General features: G+C 52.2%; 1 protein-coding gene across 3 annotated transcripts; it reads right to left on the bottom strand.

The window, feature by feature from the left end:
- Positions 1 to 330: 330 nt before the first annotated feature.
- men1 (multiple endocrine neoplasia I) lies at positions 331 to 16,024 on the bottom strand. 3 transcript variants are annotated; one of them, XM_043682589.1, is made up of 6 exons: positions 15,882 to 16,024; positions 9,431 to 9,908; positions 7,392 to 7,600; positions 3,064 to 3,192; positions 2,196 to 2,236; positions 331 to 555 (listed from the first exon to the last, which is right to left on the bottom strand). In XM_043682589.1, the coding sequence occupies exons 1-6, from the start codon at positions 16,017 to 16,019 to the stop codon at positions 435 to 437; spliced, it is 1,116 nt and encodes a 371-aa protein (XP_043538524.1). In that variant the 5' UTR covers positions 16,020 to 16,024; the 3' UTR covers positions 331 to 434. The 3 variants fall into 3 exon arrangements, 1 of the variants encoding a protein (XP_043538524.1); XR_006310136.1 differs by having other exon boundaries at positions 469 to 555; positions 1,889 to 2,236; XR_006310137.1 differs by having other exon boundaries at positions 470 to 555; positions 1,881 to 2,236.
- Positions 16,025 to 19,962: the final 3,938 nt, after the last annotated feature.

Below are 19,962 nucleotides of genomic sequence, written 5' to 3'. Positions count from 1 at the left end.
AATTTTCTCATCGATATGGTCAGAGATGTTATTAAATACGTCTGGAGCAGGTGGGAGGTGAACCTGAGTCCTCCCGAGCGAAGGTGAGGGAATTACCAGGGGCCCCATTTATTCTTTTCTTCCTTTCACTTATTTCTTTTTATGGATCCAAATAACGGCCCTTCTTTTAACCCCAAGTCGCCCGTACAGCATCGTGGGTCTACCCACAGCACGTGGACTGTTGCGGCTGTACAGGACATTGGTTAGGCCACTGTTGGAATATTGTGTGCAATTCTGGTCTCCTTCCTATCGGAAAGACGTTGTGAAACTTGAAAGGGTTCAGAAAAGATTTACAAGGATGTTCAAGGCGGCAGTTCACCCCCACCGTCTCAAGGGGAGGGGGCAACTAGGGACGGGGGCAGTAAATCCTGGGCCCAGCCGATGAGGCCCACATTCTATAAATGAGTAAGAAAAGGTGAGCTGTCTACCTGGTGGTAAAGTGTCAATGGATCTGGTCTGTTCGGCATCGGTTCCAACTCCTCCAGGTCTGCGAGGTTCCCCAGTGCCATTGGGTATCTACCACAGAGAGTGAGAGACCAGAGGCACTCAGAAACTGCCGTCCCCTCGCAATCGGCCCACACACAGTATGGAGGGAGGCAGGACTTTGAGTTAGAATCACCAGCACGTTGACGGTGGCGCGGGGGCAGCACCAATCGGCTGACTCCTGCTCCAATTTCTTACGGCGCTCGGGCTTATTGGCAGGCTCACACTATCCGCAGGACCACCCCAGGATTTCACAAACCCTTTCCCCATCCGCGAAGTGAACGCAGCGACACGTTTACCCACAGACTTCCACAGAAAGCTCTCGTTGCTGGCTCCATCCACCACATTCAATCCGAGACTGACAGAGCGTTGAGTGGGACGGAGATAGGCCAGCCAACCAGGGTTCCTACATCACAGCCCTGATCTCACTGAATGGGGCCTGAATGGTCTCCTCCAGGTCCTACAATCTTAGAATCCCGACATTTGGCCCATCAAATCCATACCAACCCTCCAGAGGGCATCCCACCCACACCAATCCCCTTACCCTATCACTGTAACCCTGCATCCCACATGGTTAATGCACAGAGTGTATTGGCCTTGGCTAATTGTCCCATAGTGCCCAGGGATGTGCAGGTTAGGGTGGACTGGCCGAGGGAAATTGTCCCATAGTGCCCAGGGATGTGCAGGTTAGATTGGTTAGTCATGGGAAAATCAGGGTTATGAGGATTGGGGTTGGGTTTGGGTGGGATGAGTTTTGGTGTGGATTCAATGGGCCGAATGGCCTGCTTCCACACTGTCGGTAGTCTATGTATGTTCAGAGTTTTGGTGTGGATTCAATGGGCCGAATGGCCTGCTTCCACACTGTCGGTAGTCTATGTAAGTAGCTATGGGCCAAGTGCTGGAAAATGGGATTAGTGCAGATAGGTCAGGGTGGATTCTTTTCTGCTGTATGACTGTGGTTTGCCACATCTCTGTCCACTATCTTCACTGATCGATATCTCTTAAGAACATCACGTCCTCTCAACCTTAACATCTTTTGCCTCAGCCTTGGCCCCAGCACCAACCCCCGGGGCACTGCACTGGTCACATCCTGCCGGCCTGCAATAGCCCTATTGCTGCGGATCCACAGAGAATCTTCTATCCACACCCCTACACCGTTAGCTTTCACTTCCCGCAATAACATTTGGGAAAAACCTTCCGGATGTCTGAGTCCGACACATCCCACCCTGGGCCATGGCATAATTCAAAGAATTCCCATAACCTGATTAAATGTGATTTCCCTTTCACTAAACCATGAGGACTCAGCCTGATTAGCTCGAACGCATTGAAGGACCCTGCTGTAACCTCTTTAATAATACCTTCTAACCTTTTCCCTCCGACAGATGTTAACCGGGCCTGTGGACTCCTGCTTTCTGTCTCCCTTCTGGAGGTGTCTCTTAAAGGGAGAAACTTTCAATTCACCCAGCAGGATAGCTCGTTTAACCTCTGCTCTGAAAGGGAAAGGTCCCCTTTATGTTGCCAAGCAGCTCAGCGCACAGGGAGTATTTCTCAAAGAGCTTATGAAGGACAGGGGCACGTCTCTCTCGCTATATTCTGTCTGCATTTACTGTGCGGCCCTCGTTGTAGTCGGTGGGGGGATCGGAAGGGTGCTCCAGAGGCACGGTGACACTCACTTGCTCAGGTGCCCAAGGTCGTACAACAGCCACAGGAGGTGCTGAAAGAGGAAGAGAAGCAACAGAATTAGCCCCGGGAACGGTCCATTCAGGAACCCCTCTCTGAACCCACCCCGCCTCCAATCTGCTCCTTAGTGAGACCCTCAACATGTGAGGGGGATGTGTGACCCGCTCCCCACCCCCCCCAACCCCGGAAGAGATCAAGGAGAATCACGTCGATACATATTGGGGGAGGGGTATTCACGGGATGAGGCTGGGCCCAGCATTTATTGCCCACCCCTAATTACCCAGAGGGCAGCTCAGAGTCAGCCACATTGATATGGGCCTGGAGTCACGGGTAGGCCCAGACCAGGTAAGGGTGGCAGCTTCCTTCCCTGAAGGACATTAGTGAACCTGAATAAACAGAGGAATAGGAGCTTGTTTTTGGGGGAGGGGGCGGAGCTGGGAAGAGATGCACCGACGTTTGAACATTCTTTATCCTATGCAACTTTCAACAGGCAAATAAACGAAATTATCTTTGACTGAGTTTGGGGTCGCCCTTCTCTGACCTCCCGGTCCCGGGGGGTGAGTCTAAACTTGCTTGGTGTCGCTCCGGAGGGATGTTTCAAACTGCATTTGAAGTTTCGTTCGGATACACGCTGCCACCGCAGGTACACACGCTGTTGGGGTCCCGGTGCTGCCTGAACCCTCCCCCCCCCAATTACGGCCTCTTCCTGAGTCAACCCGGGCGGTGAGCCATTCTCCAGCTGATCAGCTGCGGGGGGGGGCATCGCGAACCGGAGCTGGGCGGTCAGCCGATGGGTCTGAGACTTCCCACACCGGCACGTTCTCTCCTCCTCCCCCTACCCGGCCCACGCGAAGCTCTGACCTGTTGCAGCTGCAGCAGCTCCACGCTGTCCGTGTGGTGGTCGATCGATGGGTTAATGGCGCACACCATGAGCGCCACCTCCATCTTGCGGTCACACTTCAGGTAGGAGCCCTTCAGGTACAGCCAGCTCTGCGCCGAAACAGACAACACCGCCGGGTCAACCGGGGAAAGGGCGAGCCATGGACCGAAGCGACCGACGGAACAGGCCTGCCTCGCACACACGAGGGATAGCAGCGGGAGACCATTCGGCCCCTTCAGCCTCAACGTGACTGTGATTGATAGAGTCACACAGCACGGAAACACACTCTTTGGTCCATCATCCCAACCCTAACCCCAAACTAAACCAGTCCCACCCGCCTTCTCCTAGCCCATATCCCTCAAAACCTTTCCTCTTCACATAGAGTCAGAGAGTCCTAGAGCACAGAGACAGGCCCTTCGGCCCCAAACTGGTCCAAAATGTCCATCCGTGCTAACCCCATTTCCCTGCACTTGGGCCCATATCCTTCGAATCCTTTCCTATCTGTACTTATCCAGACTGTTTTTAAACATTAGCTGTGCTCGCATCCACCACTTCCTCTGGAATTTCACTCCACACATGAACCACCCTCTTGTGTAAAAAAAATTGCCCCGCGCAATTTAAATCTCTCTGCTCTCACCTTAAAACGGGCCCCCCAGTCTTGATCACAGCTTTCAACGTCACTGAGCTGCCTGCTCCCCAGCTCCCTCGATTCCCTCAGACACCAAAGATCTGTCTAATCCAAGGGAATACCATAACACTCTGCCATTGGGAATTCCAAAGATTTCCAATGACACACCCTGTTCCCAGCTCACTCCTAAATACATCCAAAGGAACTAGAGTAGGCCATTCAGCCCTTCCAGCCTATTCTATCGGATCACAGCTGATCTGATCCAAACACCAGCTCTCCATTCTTGCTTACCCCCCAGAATCCATCACTCCTTTAGCAATCTAGAATCTACCGACCTCTACTTTCTACACATTTACACGCTCGGCATCCACTGCCTTTTGAGGAAGGAAATTCTAAAGACTCACAATTCTCACGGTTAAAAGAACGATCTGCCTCTCATCCTTAGAAAGTAGTCTCTCCTCCCCCAACCCGTTCTAGATTCCCCTGACCAACAGGAACAATGCCAGACCATCAAATCTTCTGTCTCAATGCAATTGCCCCACCTCATTCTAAATACCAGAGACACACACACATAGATACATGTGCCAACAGATACACGCACACACACGCACAAACAGATACACATAAACACACACACGCACGTGCAGACAGATACGCGCGCAGACGCACGTGCAGAGATACGCGCGCACACGCACGTGCAGATACGCACACACACGCACGTGCAGACAGATACGCACACACACGCACGTGCAGACAGATACGCGCGCACACGCACGTGCAGATACGCACACACACGTGCAGACAGATACGCGCGTTCATGCACGTGCAGATAGATATGCGCGCACACGCACGTGCAGACAGATACGCACACACACGCACGTGCAGATAGATACGCACACACGCACGTGCAGATAGATACGCACACACGCACGTGCAGATACGCACACACACGTGCAGACAGATACGCGCGCACATGCACGTGCAGACAGATATGCGCGCACACGCACGTGCAGACAGATACGCACACACACGCACGTGCAGATACGCACACACGCACGTGCAGATACGCACACACACGTGCAGACAGATACGCGCGCACATGCACGTGCAGACAGATATGCGCGCACACGCACGTGCAGACAGATATGCACACACACGCACGTGCAGATAGATACGTACACACGCACGTGCAGATACGCACACACACGTGCAGACAGATATGCACGCACATGCACGTGCAGACAGATATGCGCGCACACGCACGAGCAGACAGATACGCGCAGACAGATACGCGCACACACGCACGTTCAGACAGATACGCGTACACACGCGCGCCGACAGAGATGCGTACACATGCACGTGCAGACAGATATGCACACACACGTGCACAGATATGCGCGCACACGCACGTGCAGACAGATACGAGCGCACACGCACGTGCAGACAGATGCGCGCGCACACACACGTGCAGACAGATGCGCGCGCACACGCACGTGCAGACAGATGCGCGCGCACACGCACGTGCAGATATGCGCGCACACGCACGTGCAGATACGCACGCACACGCACGTGCAGATAGATACGCACACACGCACGTGCAGATAGATACGCACACACGCACGTGCAGATAGATACGCACACACGCACGTGCAGATAGATACGCACACACGCACGTGCAGATAGATACGCACACACGCACGTGCACATACGCACACACATGTGCAGACAGATACGCGCGCACATGCACGTGCAGACAGATATGCGCGCACACGCACGTGCAGACAGATGCGTGCGCACACGCACGTGCAGACAGATGCGCGCGCACACGCACGTGCAGACAGATGCGCGCGCACACGCACGTGCAGATACGCACACACGCACGTGCAGATACGCACACACGCACGTGCAGATACGCACACACGCACGTGCAGATACGCACACACGCACGTGCAGATACGCACACACACGTGCAGACAGATACGCGCGCACATGCACGTGCAGACAGATATGCGCGCACACGCACGTGCAGACAGATACGCACACACACGCACGTGCAGATAGATACGCACACACGCACGTGCAGATACGCACACACACGTGCAGACAGATACGCGCGCACATGCACGTGCAGACAGATATGCGCGCACACGCACGTGCAGACAGATACGCGCACACACGCACGTGCAGACAGATACGCACACACAGACACGTGCAGATAGATACGCACACACGCACGTGCAGATACGCACACACACGTGCAGACAGATACGCGCGCACATGCACGTGCAGACAGATATGCGCGCACACGCACGTGCAGACAGATACGCGCACACACGCACGTGCAGACAGATACGCACACACACATGCACGTGCAGATAGATACGCACACGCACGTGCAGATACGCACACACACGTGCAGACAGATACGCGCGCACATGCACGTGCAGACAGATATGCGCGCACACGCACGTGCAGACAGATATGCGCGCACACGCACGTGCAGACAGATACGCACACACAGACACGTGCAGATAGATACGCACACACGCACGTGCAGATACGCACACACACGTGCAGACAGATATGCGCGCACATGCACGTGCAGACAGATATGTGCGCGCACGCACGAGCAGATACGCGTGCACACGCGCACATGCACGTGCAGATACACGCGCACACGCACGTGCAGACAGATACGCGCACACACGCACGTGCAGACAGATACGCGTACACGCGCGCCGACAGAGATGCGTACACATGCACGGGAAGACAGATATGCACACGCACGTGCAGATATGCGCACACACCCATGTGCACACAGATATGCACACGCACGTGCAGATATGCACACACACGCACGTGCAGACAGATACGAGCGCACATGCAGACAGATGCGCGCGCACACGCACGTGCAGACAGATACGCGCGCACACGCACGTGCAGACAGATACGCGCGCACACGCACGTGTAGACAGATACGCGCGCATACGCACGTGCAGATACGCACACACACACACACGTGCAGATAGATACGCACACACGCACGTGCAGACAGATGCGCGCGCACACGCACGTGCAGACAGATGCGCGCGCACACGTGCAGACAGATACGCGCGCACACACACGTGCAGACAGATACACGCGCACACGCACGTGCAGGCAGATACGCGTACACACTCGCGCAGACAGAGACGCATACACACGCGTGCACATACATGCGCAGGCAGAGGTGCGTACACACGCGCAGGCAGACATGCGTACACACACGCGCAAACAGATAAGCGTACACATGCGCAAACAGATACGCGTACACACGCGCAAACAGATACGCGTACACACACGTGCAGATACGCGTACACACACACGTGCAAACAGATACACATACACACGTGCAAACAGATACACATACACATGTGCAAACAGATACACATACACACGTGCAGGTACACATACACACGTGCAAACAGATACATGCGCACACACGTGCATACAGATACACGCACACACACGTGCATACAGATACACGTACACACGTGCATACAGATACACGTACACACACATGCATACAGATACACGTACACACACATGCAAACAGATACATGCTCACACACGTGTAAACAGATAGATGTACACACACACACGTGCAAACAGATACACGTGGCCCAGCCCTAGCATCCTCACCCTCTCAGCAACACCTGCTGTCACCGTCTGCCCCCTCCTGTCCTCGTTGCCTTTGCCGTGCCAGGTCACCTCAGCTGTCTCCTCACCGTTTTCGCCAAAGATCACCCAAGCATGGTCCTCGGAGAGGCCCAAGTGGACATCGCGAAGGCCCAGGACCTGACAGGCAGCCACCACTGCAAAGGCCACCCCGCAGCTGTCCAGCTTAGTACCTGAGGGAAGCAGGAGCGGGTATGTCATTAGAACAAACCAAAGGGCGGTCCTATCACAAAACAGGAATCAGAACTTTGTTATGTTACATTCACATGGTGTGAAAGGAGATCACAAACTAGTTTAACAGCTGCACCTTCATGCTTAGTTTTTGAAAAGGAGTTTTGCTGGTTATACACTGAATACACGATGTGAGGTGTCTGGAAATTTCAGATCAAGAGTTACCAGAACAGAGCTCCAACATCATCCTTATGGAATCTCACATCTACAATCCGATGGACTTTGCAGCTTGTAGACACAGAAGATGAGCAGATGGTGTGTACCACAAGCCATTCCTGAACAAACAGTAGCGGTTGGAATTCATTCTGCATGGAATGGCGCGAACGATGTCTCACTGCCTACCTCATAGAAACGAACACTGACCACGGGGCATAATAAAACCTAAACAACTGCGGGGGCTGGAAATCAGTAACGAGAACGGAAATCGTCCGAAAGACTCAGCAGGTCTAGCAGCATCTGTGGAGAGAATGCAGGGTTAACGTTTCAAGTCCAGTTCGGGTTCTGAGGAAGGGTCACTGGACCCAAAATGTTAACTCTGCTTTCTTTCTACAGATGCTGCCAAACCTGCTGAGTTTTTCCAACAATTTCTGTTTTAGTTGCAGAGCAGTTTAACCCTGTCATGCCCGTGGGAGGTTCCAATTGTTCCATTTACCTCCTTAGGTGAACACAGAACCCTTGGTCAGGGTGTTATGAGGCTATTGAATGGGCCTCTCAGGTTTCAAACCCAATGTTGATCTCGCTTGGTATTCCTCCTGTGCCCTGTAAACCTGTACCCTTGCTCTACTCAAGCACCCTATGATCTGGATGTCCTTTCTTTTTCCCCTCTATTGATTCACAGCGTGAGGGCTTCACTGGCTGGGCCCAGAGGGCAGTTAAGAGTCAACCCCATTGCTGGTGGGACTGGAGTCACATGTAGGCCAGACCCTGGAAGGATGGCAGTTTCCTTCCCTGAAGGAGATGAGTGACTAGGCTTTCTCCCAGCAATCAGCAACGGATTCACGGTTAGCACTGCACTCTTAATTCCAGACATCCATGGCAGGATTCAAACCCAGGTCTCTGGATTAACAGTCCAGCGATAACAGCACTCGGCCGTTGCCTCCCCTCGTTTGCTATGATCCACCTGTACTGTTTGCAACACACAGCTTTTCACTGTACTCAGATACACGTGATAACGTTAATCAAATCAAACCAAACCAGCTTGGAACTAATGCTCACAGAATCCCTACTGAGTGGAAACAGGCCATTTGGCTCAATGGGTCCACACTGACCCTCTGAAGAGTAATGTGCCCAGACCCACTCCCCTACATTTACCCCTGACTAATGCACCTAACCTACATTGTGCATGGCCAACCCACCGTAACCTGCACATCTTTGGACTGTGGGAGGAAACCGGAGCACCCGGAGGAAACCCACGCAGACACGGGGAGAATGTGCAAACTCCACACAGACACCCGAGGGTGGGATTGAACCCGGGTCCCTGGCGCGGAGAGGCAGCAGTGCTAACCACTGAGCCACCGTGCCGCCCTGGCAGGCATTGTTTCAATATCTGGCCTAGGATTACAGCCTCGCTATCCTCCATCCCTCACGGGCTCAGAATCTACTTAACAACTCCACCACGCCCTCTCCTCACAACGGGGTGGTCTGGGCCTTGTTTGTGCTTCATGGAGGGGGGAGTGTCCTGAACCCACGATGTTCGCGATGCAGAGGACAGCGGGCTAATGTCACCGGGCACTTATCGAGCAAGGTGGTTCTCAGAGGCAGGGAGGACGTACCTGTAATGAAACTGAAGAGAGACTGGATGTGCGCTCTATCCTTGAAGTAGGAGCGGCTCAGGCTGTTCCAGATGACGTCGGACACCTTCTTGACCAGCTCGCGGCTGGAGTAGCCCTCCTTCAGGGGGTACAGGGACCGGTCGACCGCTCCCCGGATCATGGTGGTGAATCGGGTGTGCAGAGCCCTAACCTGCGGGAGGTCCACGCAGGGGAAGCAGGTGGCCACCTCGGATCCGGTCTCCGGGCACGGGGAGCCCTCAATGCTGCAGCCGGGAACATTGACAGGGAGGACCCGGTTCACGGCGAGGAAGTGTTCGACGAAGCCCAGCACCAGGGACAGCAGGGTCAGGTCGGGCTCGTCCCGTTTCAGCTCAAAGGCAAACAGCTTGACCACCTCATCGATGCTGCAGATGGGGAAGAAGGCAGCCTGCGTAGACTTCAGACCCATGCTGCCTCCTTCAGGTCGCGGGGGGGACACCTAGCACAGAACAACCCAACAATTACACCGCGCAAACGGCAAAGCAGACTCGATAGACCGAACGGCCTAACTCTCATGGACAAAGCCAAACCTGACTGAGGTACGATGTGGTTTTACATGGCCGCTTATCAAATGAATTACTGTGGGGGTGATCGGGTTTTGCGACTGACCAATTATTTAGCTCGAATATTGCCGAAATCTCTCACTCATCCGGACAAATGCAAAAATTCCAACATTTGACTTAACGGAAGAGTCCCGCAATGTTCATTTCCCCCACAGGATGCTAGCAAGGCCAGCATTTACTAACCATTGCCTCTTGCCCTTGAACCTGATGGGCACAGGGGGGTTGTCACTGGGCTTGTGATCCAGCGGCATGGGTGAATGTTGCAGGGGCTTGGGTTTGACGTGGTATACAGTGAACCTGGTACCAATGAAATGCTGGTCGTAAAAGCTAACCTAATGGTGACTGTGCCAATTCTCTGGGTTAAAGAGGCGTATTTTGTCCTGGCTTTGTTTTTAAAGAAAGGTGATAAGACAGAGGCACTGCGCTCTCTACTAAAAGCCCATAAAGTAAACAGCTTGTGAGGCCTTCGGGTTTTTTTTTTAAACTAGAACAATAGAAGCAGCCCGACTGGGTGTGTCAAGCTCCCACTGAACCAGGATATTTAGTGTTAGCTTTGGAGTAGCAACTGTTGGGGTCTTGAAGCTGGATGTGGAAGCCGTTTCCCCTCTCTCTGTTACAGCTAAGAGCCTGATGCTAGAATTGCATGTGAGACAATCTATTTGACTAAATTTGATTGGAACAGTTACCGTTTATAGTTAAATAATCTGTTACTCTGTTAAGTTTTCCGAGATAGTTGTTACTCCAATTTCTTCTTTCTTTTGTTGAATCTTAACTATGAATGAAGTGTGTTTATGCTTCAAATCTGTTAGTTTGACCAACTGATTTGCATCTGGAATGCAACACCTAACACTTGCCTTTAAAGTAAGAGATTAAGAGTGTAGACTATCTTCTTCAGACATTTTGAGGGGGTTTGGTCTAGCCCATAGCATGACCATAACAGTTATCTTTATGAAAGTCCGCTTGGTTCACTGATGTCCTTTAGGGAAGGAAATCTGCCATCCTTACCTGGTCTGGTCAAATGTGAATCTACACGCACAGCCGTATGGCTCATTCTCAACTGCTCTCTGAGATGGTCCTAGCAAGCCACCAGATTCAAGGGGCAATTAGAGATGAGCAGTAAATGCTGGTCCACATCACATTAATGATAGAAAAAAATACTCAGTTAAGGTCAAGGACATCACTTTGTCTGAAGTCACATGTAGGCCAGACCAGTGAAGGACAGTAGATTTCCTTATTTAAAAAGGGAAGCAGAGATGCAGGTGGGACTTTATAACAATTATTGATCATACACATTGTTACCATCACTGAGGCAAGCTTTATTCCAGTCATAGAGATGTACAGCACGGAAACAGACCCTTCGGTCCAACCCATCCATGCCGACCAGATATCCCAACCCAATCCAGTCCCACCTATCAGTCCCACCCGGCCCATATCCCTCCAAACCCTTCCTATTCATATACCCATCCAAATGCCTCTTAAATGTTGTAATTGTACCAGCCTCCACCACTTCCTCTGGTAGCTCATTCCATACACACACCACCCTCTGCGTGAAAAAGTTGCCCCTTAGGTCCCTTTTAAATCTTTCCCCTTTCACCTTAAATCTATCTTGTTCTGGAGTCCCCGATCCCAGGGAAAAGACTTTGCCTATTTATCCTATCCATATCCCTTATGATTTTATAAACCTCTATAAGGTCACCCCTCAGCCTCCGACGCTCCAGGGAAAACAGCCCCAGCCTGTTCAGCCTCTCCCTGTAGCTCAAACTCTCCAACCCTGGCAACATCCTTGTATATCTTTTCTGAACCCTTTTAAGTTTCACAACATCCTTCCTATAGCAAGGAGACCAGAACAGAACACAGTATTCCAAAAGTGGTCGAACCAATGTCCTGTACAGCTGCAACATGACCTCCCAACTCCTGTACTCAATACTCTGACCAATAAAGGAAAGCATACCAAACGCCTTCTTCATTATCCTATCTTCCTGTGACTCCACTTTCAAGGATCTATGAATCTGCACTCCAAGGTCTCTTTGTTCAACAACACTCCCCAGGACCCTACCATTAAGTGTATAAGTCTTGCCCTAATTTGCTTTTCCAAAATGCAACACATCACGTTTGTCTAAATTTGCATAAAATACAGAGGCATGGATTGAGGGTGATTTAGTGGTCTGGATCAGAAATTGGCTAGCTGAAAGAAGAGCTAGGGTGGTGGGTGATGGGAAATATTCATCCTGGAGTTCAGTTACTAGTGGAGTACTGCAAGGATCGGTTTTGGGGCCACTGCTGTTTGTCATTTTTATGAACAACCTGGATAAGGGCAGAGAAGGATGGGTTAGTAAATCCAGGGATGACAGTAAGGTTGGTAGAGCTGTGGATAGTGCCAAAGGATGCTGTAGGCTACAGAGTGACTTAGATAAGCTGCAAAGCTGGGCTGAGAAGTGGCAAATGGAATTTAATGCAGAAAAATGTGAGGTGAGACACTTTGGAAGGAGTAACAGGAATACAGAGCACTGGGCTAATGGTAAGATTATTGGTAGTGTAGATGAGCAGAGAGATCTTGGTGTCCATGTACATAGACCCCTGAAAGTTGCCACCCAGGTTGATAGGGTTGTTAAGAAGGCATACGGTGTGTTAGCTTTTATTGATAGAGGGATTGAGTTTCGTAGCCATGAGGTCATGCTGCAGCTGTACAAAACTCTGGTGAGGCCACATTTGGAGTATTGTGTACAGTTCTGGTCACTGCATTATAGGAAGGATGTGGAAGCTTTGGAAAGGGTGCAGAGGAGATTTACCAGAAGGCTGCCTGGTCTGGAGGGAAGGTCTTATGAGGAAAGGCTGAGGGACTTAAGACCATTTTCATTAGAGAGGAGGTGGTTGAGAGGGGACTTGAGACAAATAAGATAATCAGAGGGTTAGATAGTGTGGACAGTGAGAGCATTTTTCCTCAGATGGTGATGGCTTGCACTATGGGACATAGCTTTAAATAGAGGGGTGATAGATATAGGACAGCTGTCCAAGGTAGTTTCTTTACTCAGAGAGTAGTAGGGCGTGAAACGCACAGCCTGCAACAGGAGTGGACTTGCCAACTTTAAGGGCATTTAAATGGTCATCAGATAGGCATATGGACGAGAATGGAAGTGTAGGTTAGCTGGGCCTCAGATTGGTTTCACAGGTCAGCGCAACATCAAAGGCCAAAGTGTTCTATACTCCATCTGCCACTCCTTGGCCCAATGCCCACCAAGGCTGGAATCGAACGTGGGTCCCTGGTGCTGTGAGGCAGTAGTGCTAACCACTGAGCCACTGTGCTGCCCCAGGAGCTGTGTTTCTGCTCTGCAATTTAAACTAACATCTTCAGCCTGAAGAAAGCCAGGTTATCTTTCTTTCCTTAGCAGCCACTGTAAACTGTGGCTCTTAACCGGTAAGCCAGAGATATTACAAGTGGGAATCAGTCACCCTGTGCCTTCTGCAAGCAAATGGAAGAATCTGGAGAAGGAAAACCAAGGTGCAACACACCTTAACAGAGCCGAAAGGTCTACCTCAGTGAAACAGGCTAACTGAACTGCCATTCCAGTCTTTCCTTCCACCCTAATAACCACTTTTGAATAGTTATTTGGAGTCATACTGCACGGAGACAGACCATTCGGTCCAACCAGTCCATGCCAAATAATCCCAAACTAGTCCCACCTGCCTGATCCTGGCCCCTATCCCTCCAAACTGTCCCGGTTCATGAACTTATCCAAATGCTTTTCCAACACTGTAATGGTGCCCACATCCACTTCTTCCGAAAGTTCACTGCACATACACGAATCACTCCCTGCGTAATAAAAATTGCCCCTTAAGGTCTTTTTAAAACCTTTCTCCTCTCACCTTAAAACTGTACCATCCTCGGGAAAAGACACCAGCTTTTCACTTTATCTATACCCCTCATGATTTTATAGATTTCTATAAGGTCACCCCTCAACCTCTACACTCCAGGGAAAAAAGTTCCAGCCTCTCCTTACAACAAGAATCTATTTATTTGTAATATTTATAATAATTTTAACATTGGTGACGACTCCAAGAAAACAAAGGCTTGATTCCTGGTGCTGCCTTAGTAAGGAGTAGTAAAATTGTTTAGCTAACCACCAGCAATGTTGCTCCTGAGTAAACAGGCCAAGCTCTTGATAGGTAGGTATTTGGTGCATTTCTTTGATGTTTAGCTGACCGTGACCAATGCTGAAAGCTCAGGCCCTTTGTCCAGGAACAAAGCGCAGAAATGGGCAATGGAATGTACGTCAATATATCACTGGTGGCTGTTTAAGTGACCTCAAGCAGCATTGCTCCTGAATAAAATGCCTGAGCTCTCAATGGGTGGAATGAACAAGGTAACAGTCTGCTGCATATTTCTTGCGTGCAGCAGACCACGAGTGGCATTGCTCCTGGATGAACAGTCGAGAGAGCGGTGCTGAAAAAGCTACAGCAGGTCAGACAGCATCCGAGGAGCAGGAGAATCAACGGGTGTTTTTCCTGCTCCTCGGATGCTGCCTGACCTGCTGCGCTTTTCCAGCTCCACACTCTCGACTCTGATGTCCAGCATCTGCAGTCCTCACTTTCTCCTGGATAAAGAACCTGAGCTGTCAACCAGAGAAACGCTCACGGTAGTAACACTTTGCTGCATATTTCTGGCGTTCAGCTGACCCCGAGTGGCATTGCTCCTGGATAAAGAGCGCGAGCTCTCAACAGGTGGGAAATGATCAAAATAATAATATTTTGCTGCGTATTTCTGGTGTTTAGCTGGCCCCGAGCGGCACTGCTCCTGGATAAACGGCCAGCACTCTCAAAGGGTACAAGTGACTGACGTAATAATGTTTTAGGAGAAAGTGAGGACTGCGGATGCTGAAGATCAGAGTCAAGAGTGCAGCGCCGGAAAAGCACAGCAGGTAAAGGCAGCATCCGAGGAGCAGGAGAGTTGACACTTTGGGTCCAAGTCCTTCATCAGGAATCTGCTGTTTCACTACGTATTCTCGGTGCTCAGCTGACCACGCGTGGCATTGCTCCTGGATAAAGTGCCTGAACTCTCAGCAGGTGGGGAACGAGCATATTGCGGTATACAGAAACACATTGACTGTGGCTGTTTAGCCGACCTCCAGTGACATTGCTCCTGGATAAAGTGCCTGCGCTCTCAGCAGGTGGGGAACGAGCATATTGCGGTATACAGAAACACATTGACGGTGGCTGTTTCGCTGACCTCCAGTGGCATTGCTCCTGGATAAAGCGCCTGAACTCTCAGCAGGTGGGGAACGAGCATATTGCGGTATACAGAAACACATTGACGGTGGCTGTTTCGCCGACCTCCAGTGGCATTGCTCCTGGATAAAGCACCTGCGCTCTCAGCAGGTGGGGAATGGGCATATTGCGGTATACAGAAACACACTGACTGTGGCTGTTTCGCCGACCTCCAGTGACATTGCTCCTGGATAAAGTGCCTGAACTCTCAGCAGGTGGGGAACGAGCATATTGCGGTATACAGAAACACATTGACGGTGGCTGTTTCGCTGACCTCCTGTGACATTGCTCCTGGATAAAGTGCCTGAACTCCCCGCAATACAATAGACCAGGCCACTGGTGGCTTTCTAGCTGACCCCCCCGCGACGTTGCTCCTGGATAAAGCGCTCTGCTTGCGGGAAGGAGGACGGCCAGTGTTTCCCCTGACTAAGAGCGCTGGGTTTAGGGGGTTTTACATGAAGGCGGCGCGGGCTGGCACGGACGGGGAACTTTATTCTGCACAAAGCGGTAAAGGCGCGAAAACTGCCCCAACTTTCACTTTAACACCGTCTCCCCCCCTCCCCCGTCTCTCTCTCTCTCTCTCTCTCACCGTTCCCCCTGAAGTGGCGGGACCGCAACGATCGGCCTCTCCCTCCCTCACGACGACACCGCCGCCGTCTCCACACGCTCGGAGCCCGCCTCACGGTCGCCTCAGCAACCGACCAGGCCCCGGCGCGACTGCGCATGCGGCGGCGGGCCTGGAGATGCGGCGAGGGAGGACTGCGCACGCGCTGTAGGGGGAGGGACCCGGGGGAGGTGACGGTGGGCGGGGAAGAAGCAAAGGCGCTTTCGGTACGCATGCGGCAAGTGCTCAGAGGGCCGCCGGGAGGTGTAGTCCTGGCGTGGGGAATGAGGGAGGACTGCGCATGCTCGGTAAGGGACGGCTCTGAGGGGTGTGGATCAAGGGAAGGATTGGGCGGGGCGGGGCAAAAGTTGCAGCCAGTGCGCGTGCGGGCACCGTGTTGGCCGCTGGGAGTTGTAGTTCCCTGCCCTGTGTGCTCAGTGATGTGTGAAAGTGCCTGTGTGTAAGGTTCTGATGATCTCTGAATGTACCCAGTGGACCTGCCCACATGAGACTGCCATTCCGGAACATTCTGTAACAGTATTTGCCCTCTGCTGCAGGGCGAAGCTTACATCAGAGTGTGTACCATTGACTGTCACTACAAACACACACACACAATGATGGAGTCATAGAGATGTACAGCAGGGAAACAGACCCTTCGGTCCAACCCGTCCATACTGACCCAGATACTTAAATGTTGCAATTGTACCAGCCTCCACCACATCCTCTGGCAGCTCATTCCATACACGTACCACCCTCTGCGTGAAAATGTTTCCCCTTAGGTCCCTTTTATATCTTTCCCCTCTCACCCTAAACCTACGCCCCTCTAGTTCTGAACTCCCCAACCCCAGGGAAAACACCTTGTCTATTTACCCTATCCATGCCCCTCATGATTTTATAAACCTCTATAAAGTCGGATCTCAGCCTCCGACACTCCAGGGTAAACAGCCTCAGCCTATTCAGCTTCTCCCTATAGCTCAAATCCTCCAACCCCGGCAACATCCTTGTAGATCTATTCTGAGCCCTTTCAAGTTTCACAACATCCTTGCTGTAGCAGGGAGACCAGAACTGAACACAGTATTCCAAAAGTGGCCTAACCAATGTCCTGTACAGCTGCAACATGACCTCCCAACTTTTATACTCAATGCTTTGACCAATAAAGCCAAGCATACCAAACACTTCCTTCACTGTCCTATCTACCTATGAGTCCACTTTTAAGGAACTATGAACCTGCACCAAGGTCTCTTTACTTAGATAACTTACAGTGTGGAAACAGGCCCTTCGGCCCAACAAGTCCACACCGACTTGCCGAAGCGCACCCATCCAGACACATTTCCCTACATTTACTCCTTCACCTAACAGTACAGGCAATTTAGCATGGCCAATTCACCTGACCTGCACATCTTTGGACTGTGGAAGGAAACCGGAGCACCCGGAGGAAACCCACCCAGACACGGGGAGAACGTGCAAACTCCACACAGACAGTCGCCTGAGGCGGGAATTGAACCCGGGTCTCTGGCGTTATGAGGCAGCAGTGCTGACCACTGTGCCACCGTGCCGTCTCTTTGTCAAGACCCCTAAGAGTCTTGTAGAAGGCCAGTACAATTGCAACACTTAAAAGGCATTTGGATGGGGGTATGAATAGGAAGGGTTTGGAGGGATATGGTCCGGGTGCTGGCAGGTGGGACTAGATTGGGTTGGGGTATCTGGGTCAGTATGGACGGGTTGGACCGAAGGGTCTGTTTCTGTGCTGTTTCTATGATTCTATGACTCTATGTCTCATTCTTTCAACTCCAACAGGGGAATGCCTGACCTACTCAACCTTTCCTCCATAAGACAGCCACCCCATACCCACGATCAGTCAAAGGAACCTTCTCTGGACTGCCTCCGATGCCCAGTCTATCTTAGATAAGGGGCCCAAAGCTGTTGACAGTATTTCCAGCTGTGGCCAGACAAGTATCTTTTATCGTTTCGGCAAAACCTCCCTATTTTTATATCCCATTCCCTATAAAATTAAGGCCAGCATTCCATTGGCCCACTGAATTTGGGATGCTTGCTGAATTGAATTGAATTTATTGTCCCTTTTGTGATTCATTGATGAGGACTCCCCAGTCCCTCTGTGACACAGCTTTCTGCAGTCTTGCTCCATTTCAATAATACTCAGCTCCGCTATTCCTCCAGCCAAAGTGCATAACCTCACCTTTGCCCACATTATATTCCATCTGCTCACTCACTAAACCTGCGTATATCCCTCTGACCCCTCTCTCACCGCCACACCATGTGGACAGTGGTCGAATCTGTCCATCCAGTGTTTTTTTACAGTTGAGTGCCCCAGAGCACTCCTAGAGTTACAGCCTGGCCCCAGTGCACTCCTAGAGTTACAGCCTGGCCCCAATGCACTCCTAGAGTTACAGCCTGGCCCCCGTGCCCCAGTGCACTCCCAGAGTTACAGCCTGGCCCCCGTGCCCCAGTGCACTCCCAGAGTTACAGCCTGGCCCCAGTGCACTCCCAGAGTTACAGCCTGGCCCCAGTGCACTCCTAGAGTTACAGCCTGGCTCCCGTGCCCCAGTGCACTCCCAGAGTTACAGCCTGGCCCCAGTGCCCCAGTGCACTCCCTCTTCCACCCTGGGATGCCATTCAGGGCATGAGGGGCACACATTTAGGCAAATTCCAACCTCCGACCCCTGCAGCTCACCTGCAAACACGTTCCCACGGGATCATCCCAGAACACAAGTTCCCCCAACACTGTCACACTCCCAATTACCAAAGGCCACTCCTGAAGGGGCTGCCTCTCACTGGGGTACGGGGTCTCCCTCCCTCTCCCCGAAGGGGCTGACTCTCACTGGGGTCTCCCTCCCTCTCCCTGAAGGGGCTGACTCTCACTGGGGTCGCCCTCCCCCTCCTGAAGGGGCTGTCTCTCACTGAGGTACGGGGTCTCCCTCCCTCTCCCTGAAGGGGCTGACTCTCACTGGGGTACAGGGTCGCCCTTCCCCTCCTGAAGGGGCTGACTCTCACTGGGGTCTCCCTCCATCTCCCCGAAGGGGCTGACCCTCACTGAGGTACGGGGTCTCCCTCCCTCTCCCCGAAGGGGCTGACTCTCTCTGGGGTCTCCCTCCCTCTCCCCAAAGGGGCTGACCCTCACTGGGGTCTCTCTCCCTCTCCCCGAAGGGACTGACTCTCACTGGGGTCTCCCTCCCTCTCCCCAAAGGGGCTGACCCTCACTGGGGTATGGGGTCTCCCTCCCTCTCCCCGAAGGGACTGACCCTCACTGGGGTCTCCCTCCCTCTCCCTGAAGGGGCTGACCCTCACTGGGGTCTCCCTCCCTCTCCCCGAAGGGGCTGACCCTCACTGGGGTCTCCCTCCCTCTCCCTGAAGGGGCTGACCCTCACTGGGGTCTCCCTCCCTCTCCCCGAAGGGGCTGACCCTCACTGGGGTCTCCCTCCCTCTCCCTGAAGGGGCTGACTCTCTCTGGGGTACAGTCTGAGCCCAGTCCAGTGCCTGTCCTCGGGGAGAAGGGGTTGTGTGACAGGTTTAGGGTCTGGAATTGGAGCAGTTAGACCTCAGCTGGACTAATGTGTCCATTGGGTATCAGTGCACTGTCTATCGCATCCCGCTATTGCTGGATTATCACAGGAGGTAACGTTTTAGGATGAATGCCACGTTCCCAGTATCCTTGATGTTCTAGTTTCCGGACTGAGCTAGCCTCCTTGTTTCACACAGGCCGTTAGACCCTAACAGCAGGTAAATATTTATAAGGCAGCCAGCACACTCCACAACAAATTCCATCACAGCGCCCTTGTAATCTCCTCATTCTGCACACAGACAGACAAACAGACAGGGCCACATGGTTTATCGGTGACAGTGTGGAACAGAATGGAGAAACGTTTCAGTCTGGGCTCGCAGCTTCTGTTGTTGAGCGGGTTGTTCTGGGTCCTCAGCTGACCAGCACCATGTCCCTGATAGACCTCACCAAATGGTTCTCCGTGCTCGGTCAGGGCCACAAGGTGGCAGCACAGTATACAACAACAACTCTTACAGTGCCCGCTCCCTCAGCGCTGACCCTCCGA

Source organism: Chiloscyllium plagiosum, chromosome 45 (assembly GCF_004010195.1).
Source record: "Chiloscyllium plagiosum isolate BGI_BamShark_2017 chromosome 45, ASM401019v2, whole genome shotgun sequence".
Taxonomy (NCBI): domain Eukaryota; kingdom Metazoa; phylum Chordata; class Chondrichthyes; order Orectolobiformes; family Hemiscylliidae; genus Chiloscyllium; species Chiloscyllium plagiosum.
The sequence above is the reverse complement of the archived record's forward strand: the minus strand, read 5'-3'. Positions and strand labels throughout refer to the sequence as shown.